The 11,855-nt window shown below is 33.9% G+C and overlaps 1 protein-coding gene across 1 annotated transcript; it reads right to left on the bottom strand.

Moving 5' to 3' along the window:
* Nucleotides 1-632: 632 nt before the first annotated feature.
* On the bottom strand, nt 633-1,505 carry LOC131937698 (histone H1.C6/H1.C9-like). Its single transcript, XM_059295302.1, has one exon. The coding sequence runs from the start codon at nt 1,437-1,439 to the stop codon at nt 990-992; it is 450 nt and encodes a 149-aa protein (XP_059151285.1). The 5' UTR covers nt 1,440-1,505; the 3' UTR covers nt 633-989.
* Nucleotides 1,506-11,855: the final 10,350 nt, after the last annotated feature.

Raw genomic sequence — 11,855 nt, forward strand, 5'->3', positions numbered from 1 at the left:
TTTTATTATAGTATTGTGTGTGCTAGGGGCTTATGTTGCCTCCATCTCTACTTATGTGGTGTGTTGTAATGTTGAGCGTCTATTATTTTGCTGTAGGTTGGCGCTTCTAAGAGGTTTGGGAGTTGGGAGATGTATGAGTTAACTTTTTTTTTCTCTCTTTTTTTTTTGCCTCAGCCATGTAATTTACAGCGTCAGTTGTGTGTCTTCGCTTTAGTATTACAGTTTTCATCACCGGCTTGTGAGGACTAATACAGATTGACAATAGAAATATTTCTTTCTTACTTGTAGCCTACTTTTATTCATTTAAGATGGTTTACTTCTACAAAGATCTAATACAAAATGTCTAAATATTAAAAAAAAAAAAAATTAAAAAAAAAAAAAATTAAAAAAAAACCAACCTGAAAATGCAAATGTGTAATTAAATGATGATTCTATAGATTTTGTTCCCTCGGCGTGGTGGGTGAAGGGGGGGGGGGGGGGGGGGCGGGATGAAATTTAGGTTTTTAAGTAGAGCTGAAATAAATTTGTGACTACGGAGAATTATAATGATACAAAATTTTAAGCAATTGGAAACTTTTCTTATTACAACGAGACACATAAATCAAACAATCTTCCCTTTCAATTATTTGAGTTTTTTTTTTTTTTTTTTTTTTTTTTTTTTTTTATCACATGTTACTTTATTGGTCATGGATTCATACCACAACCTTGCAGATTGCAACATAACCCGAATAGGACATCATGTTAAAATAATGAGGATGAGAAAGCAGGCAATGGTGCATATGTAGGGCAAATATAACAATTGCTTGAACATAATGGCATGATGATATGCGAAGGGTATGAAAATGAAATATATTACAAATGAAAGATGTCTGTCAGAAATCCACAATCCAGAGTGCTGCCACATCTGTGTACATGTCCGTTAGTTGTCATAGAAATCTGGATGAAATAATTTATCGAGTCCTTTCTCAGTCAATTTTTATATCACACTTTTACTTTTCCTTTTTGGGTGCAGCTTTCTTTGCAGGCGCTGCTTTCTTTGGAGAGGCTTTCTTTTTGGGTGTTTTGGGCTTTTTAGGTTTAGCCGCAGCTGCTTGTTTAGGTGCCTTGGGCTTCTTAGCGGCAGCCTTCTTGGGAGATTTTGGCTTCTTGGATGCAGCTGGCTTTTTGGCTGCAGGTGCGGCAGCAGGAGCTGCAGCTTTCTTTGCCTTGGGCTTTTTGGCTTTGGCTGGAGATTTAGGCTTGACAGCCCTTGGTTTCTCAGCCTTTTTAGGTGATTTAGCCTTTGGCTTTGCTTCTTCCTTGGCACCAATCTTGAATGAGCCAGATGCACCAACTCCTTTGGACTGCTTCAAGTTTCCATTCTTGGCTCCAGCACGGAGAGCCATCTTCAGGTGGCTGTTGATGGTTTTCTCATCTTTTCCAACGTTGTAGTTTGCCATTATGTATTTAAGGATGGCCTGTCGTGAAGAACCACCTCGCTCTTTCAAGCTTGTGATAGCAGCCTTTATTAATCTCCCGTTTCGGCTTTCGTTGACATTTTCCTTTAAAGTCTTGTCTCGGATTTCGTCGAGTTAGCCGGAAGTAAAATCTAGGTCAATGAGACCTAGCGGCGAGCCAGACTGCACTATTTACGCTAGCCTGGAACGGCTAGTGCCATTTGAATCATTTTTCGGTTCGACATATTTATGCGAATCATTGTTTTCAAACATGACCTTAATAAAATCAAGATATAGATCTCGACTCAACGATGAGCATCTTTATGATTTATTTGAGTTAACAACGATTAAAGGAATATCTGCTGGTTCGTAAACATAGTTTATACTGAAGTTTTGCACCTCAACAAAATACAATATACAATAGTTTAAAGTTTAATATTTTTACATCATGTAATGAATTGGTATTACCTATAGCGCATGTTAAAATATGCACATACATTAATGTTTGATACATATTATTAAAACATATTGGAATGTAATATCATATTTTAATTCAACTACTATCACACTTCTGTTTAAAAGCATTTAGGAAGAAAAGTATGCATTAATTACCTTACTTGTTCTAAATATTTAAATGGGACGTAACTAATAAATGTCAAATTTAATAACTGCGTAAATTGTTTCGTAAAACCTTTAAAAGAAGCTAAAAAAACCGATAGGGTTGTATAGGTGTCATACATTTCAAAATAATCGTTCCATTTTTAGTGTTCAAAAGTTTCAAAATTTTCCTGTTAATTACCAAATACTTTTTTTTCTATGAAAGCCATCACAATTCACTCGTGACAAAAGTTGTATTTATACACGTAGAGCAATTACTGAAAATACGGTGGCGATTGTTTAATAAATAAATAAGTAGTAGAATTTATAGTGTTAAAAACCTTCGCACTGACAAAAACAGCCAAAAGTAACGAAAAATAGGTCACGAAAATGTTATATCTGTGTAAACTGAAAAGCCGATTGTAAGCTTTGGGTGTTTCCGAGATGATGGAAATTAAAATTATCAAATAAAGGAGAAATTCAGCTTTCCAATAATGCTAAATACAATATGATGACGGATATAAAACTTTTCATAGAGAGCGTGTAAGATTGGGAAAAATTGTTTTTTTTTATTGATAGGGTCATAAAAATGGTAATTTAAAAACCTAAAAATGTGTTTTCTCTTTAAAGTTATTATTATCTTAATACAAACATGGACAAAGTATCCAAAAGTGCAAGAAACCTATCATGTCGAAAAACACAAAATGTTGTGATTTTTTTTTGCCGCGCATATTCCCTTACGAGTGCAGGATGCCAATTTCACTGAGTCAAAGTTCAGGTTTATGTCTAGGCTAATTCTCTCAAAGGCTGGCACGACAATGCGGCAGTGTCGTAGTGTTATTTTACGAATGGGCCTTGTTCACCCTACCCCTCACAGAACCCCACTGTCAGTACACTAAGAAAGGACTGTGGACCTTTTTGTAACTTTACATTATTTCTACATTAGAAAAGAAACTAGATTTTATTTTTATTTTTAAAAATTATTTATATAAAGCAAATATTAAAATTCAAGTTTTAATGTTTTTAATCAAGAAAAAGGGCTTTATGTGCCGTGGACCCACTATGCTTTGCTTACGCTAGCTTTACGGTAGATACGCCACTGCAGCAATACACAATCACATGCTCTGATTGGTATCCCTGTAATCAGCATGGTTTGGATGTTTATTTTATGTCACCTATACCACCCTATAGACTTTTTAGCTTCTTTTAAAGGTTTTACGAAACAATTTACGCAGTTATTAAATTAGACATTTATTAGTTACGTCCCACTTATATATTTACAACTAGTAAGGTAATTAATGCATACTTTTCTTTTTTAATGCTTTTAAACATAAATTTGATAGTAGTTTAATTAAAATTTTATATTACATTCCAATTTCATTTAATAATATTTATTAAACATTAACATTTGTGCATATTTTAACATGTATTAAAAGTTATTACAATCATTCATTACGTTATGTAAAAATATTTATATTTATAATATTGTATAGTGTATTTTGTTGAGTTGTAAAACTTCGGTTTAAACTACGTTCCCCTAGCCTTTCATCATTCTATTAATCGTTCTTAACTCATATAATCCCCCCCCCCCCCACTCAACCGGACTGGCGGACATTTCAAGGTAGCGTGCCCTCATTGCCAAGGTATTTACAGGTATGGTTTAGCCCGAGGATCCACTACACAAAAATCATATTACATGTATTGTTTAGCCCAAGGATCCACTACACAACAATCATATTACATGTATTGTTCAGCCCAAGGATCCACTACACAAAAATCATATTACATGTATTGTTTAGTCCAAGGATCCACTACACAACAATCATATTACATGTATTGTTTAGCCCAAGGATCCACTACACAAAAATCATATTACATGTATTGTTTAGCCCAAGGATCCACTACACAAAAATCATATTACATGTATTGTTTAGCCCAAGGATCCACTACACAAAAATCATATTACATGTATTGTTTAGCCCAAGGATCCACTACACAACAATCTTATTATAGGTATTGTTTAGCCTTACCTGGGCTGTCATGAAAGATTGAGGATTGGATTCTGGGTTTTTAGTAAATGTAGTGCAGATTTAGCATCTGTAACAAAAAATTTCTGTAATATTTGGATATTTGGGGACTCTTTTATGACGTATACATTCTTTGACAACGAATTATGAATGCATACGCCATAACATATAGGATTTATTTCATCTAACTAAAAATGTGAACCTATTGTTTAGGAATGAGATTGTACTTTTGTTAAAACAACTCAATGGTAGTTGAAAAAACACAGTTAAATCCGCTAATGTTTGCGTGAAAATTACAAAAGCATTATCTCCTTTAAATTTATCTGGTATACTGAGTTTAGAATTGCCTCTCCAGAAATTTTTTATAATAGTTTCGCTGTCTGTGTATATATCTATCTATCTATCTATCTTCGATACTCTATAATCTATAACACAGCTCTACTTAAACCTTGTTTAGACTATATAAACAATGACGATACACACCAATACAGCGTCAACATGTTTTATTAAAACGTTACAACTGATTGCTGGATTCATGAATCCAAGATATCCCGAGGAATATGTGTATTGTTTTGATGACGATTTTTTTTTTTGGTTCGATACATATTACATATGTCTGGTTACTTCTCATTTCAAAAGAAAATTGTAACAAGGTATATAACTTGTAACTGTGTAGACTATGTGTTAAAACTAGAAAGCAATTAAGCGGTCATCCATAAATGACGTCACGCTTTTTTTGACGATTTTTACCTCCCCCCCTCCCCTCCGTCACACGTCGTCACAAAAAGTCAGACCCCCTCCCCTAAAATGACGTCACACCTCAACCTACAACCCCCCTCAAAATTGCAGTTGAATTTTTTTTAAACATCGATATTTTTCCAAAATCTTGTCTAAACTATTACAATGTATTAAAACAGTTATCGAAAACGCGAAATAACGTCTAAAATTCATTATCTAACATTGCTTTTTTATAATGCAAAAATGTAACAATAAAAGTAACAATATTTGTTGTTTTAAGCAAAGAAAATGTGTATTATCACCCTCATTAATTGTCTGATGTTAGATTAGATGTTTATAAAACTTAGAACAAATTTATAGCAATAGACGTAGCGCTAAAGTGGTTCTTACGTTTTTGGAGATAATGTACCCCAAATTATTATTATTCCAAAGACTTGGTTTTCTTATTTCGTTTGAAAATGTACCCAAACAATGTTCACAATTAGTCAATCTATATATTTAACGGTGGCTTCCCTTGTAAACATTTAATCGCAAAAAGGTATTTAACCCATGTGAACTGTTTATTATAACCGTCTAAACATTAATCTAAGAGTAATTGAAGGAAAATAAAATCAGTTTTGTCATACATTATTTAACATTTTTTTCTGCAAACTGTATTACTTTGTAAGATTTGACGTGTAATAGAAGGTTTTTAAAAGATTAATTATTCTATTAAAAATGTTAAACCTTCGATGTTTAAATATTTAGTTTGTTCAATAACAAAATTTTAGTTTAATAAATGTGTGCAACCTGTTTTGATCGTTTATATACAAGTATATAAAAATAAAGTTCTTTAAAGAGTAAGACAGGGCAACCTGCGGCTTGTGTGCCGCCTGCGGCTCTTTTGAAGCCAAGATGCGGCTCTGGAGTTCCATGCGCAAATATTATTAATTATATATATATTTTTTTTTAAATTTTCAAAATTCCCATGATTGCAATAGTCTATATACAAGTAAAAAAAATTATGTTTTTTTAAACTGTAAGGAAAACGTGTCAATGTAAAAAAAAAAAAAAAAAAAAGAGGAGAAACCTGTAAGTAACCTCTTTAAAAAGTTTACATTGCGGGAACCGACCTGGGCGGCATCTTAAAAAAACACGCAACCTTATGATTTAAGTGAAAAAAGATCGTCATTTGGACGAACTAATCTTAGAAGATATCTTTACATGTTAACTAAACATACATTATTCACACATTTTCACCGTACATAACATTGGAAAAACAATGGTGTCAGAACACAAAGACATGTAATTACCCCCCCCCCCCCCCCCGCCCTAGTGTTACAACGTAGAATGACATCAGACAGAGTATAGACATTGAACATAATATTAAACTAGAGTGGGTGGTATCCTTTGAATATCTAAGAAACAGCTGATACCAGAGGTACAATACTACATTACTGCGCCAGGTTTAACAGCGATCGAAAGCTTAGACTGTCGCCCAGCCAGAGGTTACACATTTAAATATAACCTAATAAGCATGGTACCTCTATTAGCATACCGAAATTTGAAAAAAAGCGTATTTTGATTAGTTAGTAGGTTTGGTTTCGTTTCTGCTTAAACCCACGATGCATCGCTTCCGGCAACGCCTATATCGATAAACAGCTACCCTCGGGCAGATGAGACTCGTTAGCTGGGGACAGCCACTCTTCTAGGAGAGACAACTCCAAAATCAAGCAACTGCTGCCTTGGAGTTGGTTCTTGATTGGACAAAGGCTATGGAAGCAAATCCAAAAAGAAAAGCAGGCTGAAATCGGAGTCAATGGCCTCCATTGCGCATAACCAGTTGACACGTATCCTTAATTGTGATGGAGGCGTGGTCGAGTCGGCAAAAGCACATGGTTGATAAATTCGAAAAAGTCTCGTGTTCAAACCCTCTGACAGATTAGGCTCGTTTACTTCCAACACTAACAATAAAGCACGAAGAAGAAGAAGAAGACACAGCTACCTTGCGTTTGCTAATTAAATTTAAGTTACCTATAGTAGCTGCTACTGTGTTTTTATACTAAAATTGGGTCGTTTTAGCAAAGGAAAACACTCATTACTAAACATCACATTACTGTAGACTACCACTCTCATATCCCATCACATTTCTGTAGACTGCCACTGACATATCACATCACATTTCTGTAGACTGCCACTGACATATCACATCACATTTCTGTTGGCTACTACTCTCATATCACATCACATTACTGTAGGCCATGGGTCGGCAACCTGCGGCTCGCGAGCTGCATGCGGCCCTTTTGACGTCTGGATGCGGCTCTCCACTCCTTGGACAAATATTAATAGTTATATAATTTCATTTTTTCTGCGTTTAGTGGGGTGGAAGATAAGCCAGGTGAGAATCAAAGGACAGAAGCGAACGATGCAAGTTATTCAAACCGATATCCAAGCCAGTTAGAAGGCGTGTGTCGTGTTAAGGCCCGTCTGGCTAATGGGAGACACCCCCTGAGCCGGTGATATCCGTAAAAAAAAAATTAACAGCTTCTAAAGTGGAATTTGATAGTCCCAGAATAATATTATTTGATTACTAATATTAATATTCTGGCGAAACGTGTCTATATGTGTATATGAATTAATATTATTTCATATTTAAAGCTATTTATTTTAAATAACAAATCAACTTCTTTCATCGAATCCTAATCAAATACCAAATATTGAAATAAAAAATTGTGTGGCTATTTAAAAACTGGGAATTTTTGTAATTTGTAACTTTTCGCTCTTGCGTATAAATAGGTTGCCGACCCGTGCTATAGGTTACCAATATCATATAACATCACATTTCTGTATGCTACCACTCTCATATCACATCACATTTCTGTAGGCTAGCACTTTCATATCACATCACATTTCTGTGAAGGATGGTTGGGATATCAGGGACGATAATCTATTATTAAAGCTAATGTATGTCCTAACCTTAACATTAACTAGCTGTAGCTTTCAGACACATCTTGGCGTTTTTCCAACTTAAGCATCTTTTTTTTTTAATTAGAGTTTGGACAATATGAGTTTTCTTCTCGGTTGTGTATCCAACTTGTCTCGCATATGTTTTCAAATTATTTTGCTATTGTCCATTGCTAATCTCTGGGGTATATTCATTGTTGTATTGGTTCATTGTCAATAAAACAATTCTAACAGCATATTACACACCCTTATGTGACTCATGTCTTAACTACATACGATATATTTCTTACTTTAATTTACATGGTATTGAGATATGTCGGAATGTTCTAATAAAACCTTGAGGTTATATTTGTGTATATTGTTGTAAATGCTGAAAAGGAATGGATGGGGTGAATGTTGTATATTGTTGATACCATGTCCCGTTGATTTCTGTTTAGTCCTCGTGCTGTTAGTTGTTACTGTCCGGCTTGTACCGTTTTTGTTAGGATAAAAAACAAAATGTAATATTTGTGTTTGTTTATTTTTAGTCAGCTCTCCCACATGGTTTGAGTAGATCAGATGCAGAGTTTCTTCCAGGCATCTCATCGGAGCTCCCCCCCCCCTCCAACGAAGAAAATATACCGCCCCCCGACCGAGATGGAATTTAAATAATAAACATATACTTTTACTTGTGTCCGCCCCCCCCCCCCCTCCCCTGGAGAATGTTGACCGCCCCCCGCAGAAAAAAAGTCTGGAAGAAACACTGATCACATGTGTACTGTAAGATAACCACTGTATCTTAGTGTATGTACTAACTATTTTAGTTATATTTAGAATTGTCTGTTTTGTGTTGATATTGTATTATAATATTAAGCTTTCGTTTTTGTTTAGGAGCCTTTGTTTCTTCTTATATGTTGTTTCATCTTGTTGTTCGTCTTATATGTTGTGCTACGCAATAGATCACCCGTAAAGGAGTGTCCGTGTGTTCACTACATATACTATTATTAACTTTCGTGATCAAAATCAACAAGTCGACTTTACTTCGCAATTTAAAACTATAATATTTAAACAATCATTTTATCATTTTATCTGACATATTTTTTTGTTTCCTCCCATAATCATAAGTAGTTGATCAGTTTCTTTTGTTATCGCTTTATGTCGTTTTGTCTTAATCTGGCCTGTTCTCGAAAGTTGCTATTTGTTAATTAATTTTGCAAAATGAATTACAAACAATTTCGTAACTTTAGACGACGAGAGACAGTATGCAATATTTCAAAGAAAAGTTCTCGAGTTATCGAATTATGTATCTATTAAAGTTATTGCTTGCCTAGTTAAAAAATAAATATTGTGTACATTAAAAATAAACATATTTGTAAAAACATTGATACAAATCGTAAATGCAATATTTTTTATAGCTAACACTAATATAAACTATATACATATAACGTTTGTGTAATTGTTTTAAAGTAGAATCCCCTAGTGTAAATAGTTACAAGTTATATACCTTGTTTATTAAAGTTTTAAAATGGGAAGCAACCAGAGCCTTGCAATTTTCATTCAAACAAAAAAGTGTCAGCAAAACTAATAAAAATATGATTTAACACATTAGTGTATGCACACATTAAGCCATGAGTTGGCACCACGAGTTCCACAGATACTGTCTTAGCAAATATTGTCCTTAGATTGAACAATAACAGGGGCCAGGGATTCTACTTGTATCAATGAACACTGCTGTCAGCTGTAATGTTTTAATACAATTCTGAAGCTGTCTCGGTGTTTATCATCATTTTTAGGTGGTCAAAATCAGCAAGTTTTAAGTAGATTTGTGTCACCGCCAGGGCTAAAACTTTATTTAAATTTAAGTTACCTAAAGTAGCTGTAACTTTTTGCCTTTTCTACTAATGTTAATGCATAGAGAAATGCTTGTGGAAGAAAGTACACGTCAGAATTGTTAAGTATATTTTTTATGTTAGTTTTCGTGGATTCTCCAGCATATGGTAGATGACAATAAGTGTCTGATATCGTTAATTCGACTCCTGCTGTTTTCACGGATAAAAATCGCATAATGTTTCGCGAATATTTGTTGATGGTGGTAGTTTGGGAAAATATGGCTTTGTGGTGTCAATGTTGTATGTATGTTGGTATTAATGATGGGGTGTTATATTGGTCTTAGTCTGTGGACTGTTGTAGTGACGATAATGAGCACATGTTGTTACAGTGTTAATCTTGGTGACTGTGTTGTGTTGGACACTTTGATGTACATTTAATGTTGAAGTATTGCTTGTTAGAATCTGGTCAAATACTGGTGAAACCTTGCTTATTCTTGCAAACAACAAAGACATAAAAACGTTTAGTATTTCATGGTTTTGGTTACTTCCCATTTTAATTATATGAATATATAAGGGATATAGGTTATAATTGTGTACAATAGTGATCAAAAACAAAATTCAATCAAACAAATATTATGCTAAAAAAAAGTTGATAAAAAATAATGACTTTACACATAGTACGCATATTTTGAAGGAATAATGTAATATTTAATGTGTGTATCAGTTTTTAATTTTTTTTTTAATTAGATCACTGTTTTCTTATTAGATACCTAATTAGAATAGTAGAGAACGTTTCGTGTCAGGGTACGGTTACGTGGGTTGATAAGGTTTGGGCTAATAAATAGAGCTGAAATAAAGTTGGGAGTAAAGAAAAATAATATTACAAATGTTACAAGCAGCCTGAATTAAATATTGTGTAGCATGAGACACATCAAATTCCCTTTTATGGGACGGAGTGTTCTAGTGGTAGAGAGCTGGACTGCTAACCCCTACGTTTCTAGTTCGATAACCCTGAGTCCACCCAACTCTGATGGGTACTTAACTCACGTTAGGGAAAGTAAAGGCGGCTGGGCATAGTGATAACCACATTATCTCTTCATATGTCGACATTTAAAAAAAAAAGGTGAACTCTACTTCACTTGTCCCGTAGATCTTCAAGTTTGAAAGGTTAACTTGTTTTCACACATAAACTGCCTCAGGGTTCGATTAACACATCAAGGCATATCACAACACCATGATAATTAAAACGATACATTATATGTTGTAGTTCAATGTAAGTCAGGTGTACTATCGACTGTTCTTTAAATTATGTCATTGACAACAAAAAAAACAATTAGTCAAAGATACAATTGGAGATAATAGATGGACAAAAACAAACTATTTTTAAAACATAATCATGCTGGATAAGTAGAATTGAAAACTAAGAAGAAAAGTGAAATCATCGAAACTATGACCGAATAAAAAGAGGATGGAGTTAAGGACACGCCAATATATGTGTGTAGGGAGACACGTTGACAAGATTTGTGTAGACCGCTGTCTTACGGCTAGATCTGTGTTAGGGTTAAGTTATGAAATAATTAATGTTAATCATGGATTATCATCCTTGAGAACTCTGGAGTAGAACTCTTTTAATGGAAATGTAGCGATCACCTATTTGTTTATTTTGTCGTCAGATAGGATGCTATAATTCTTTGGTAAATTCCAATGGTAAGGTTTATCTTTCAATAAGAATGTCAACATAGTTTGGTAATAATATAAGTTACATGGCATATGTTTTTTCGCATAAATAAAGAAATAAAAAAAAATTGTCTTAAGTTGAAATCAGTTGTAAATACATGTTGTCACATTTGATGCCTTAATATGTGACCCCCATAACTGAAATTACTTTTGAATGTATCTCTTTTATAGTTTGAAAAGAAGAAATCCGGTGCCATTTAACGTTAACCCTATAAGAGACACACAGTAACAATTTTTTTCTAATTTTCTAATTCCTTATAATAATAATTGTAGCGTGTTTTTTTTTTTCACAGATGCATATTTTTCAGAAAAAAATGTAAAAAAAAAACCACGATAAAACATTCAGCCGCATGGTTTTTGTAACTCACATTATCAGATAATTAACTCAATGGCATTGAAAGACCATGCACGACTCTAGTTGACTACAGTAATTATGTATTCGACAGTAACCTGCTAGTCGATGTTATAAATAAAATGACCTTGCTCTAGAGTTTATCATCTACCAGTTTACAGAGTTCGCGGCTGTTATGTTGTCTTATAGAGTACTAAAGAAACTTCTGATAGTTAGA

This window comes from Physella acuta, unplaced genomic scaffold (genome assembly GCF_028476545.2).
Source record: "Physella acuta isolate Inbredline_101_S28 unplaced genomic scaffold, ASM2847654v3 ptg000218l, whole genome shotgun sequence".
Taxonomy (NCBI): Eukaryota; Metazoa; Mollusca; class Gastropoda; family Physidae; genus Physella; species Physella acuta.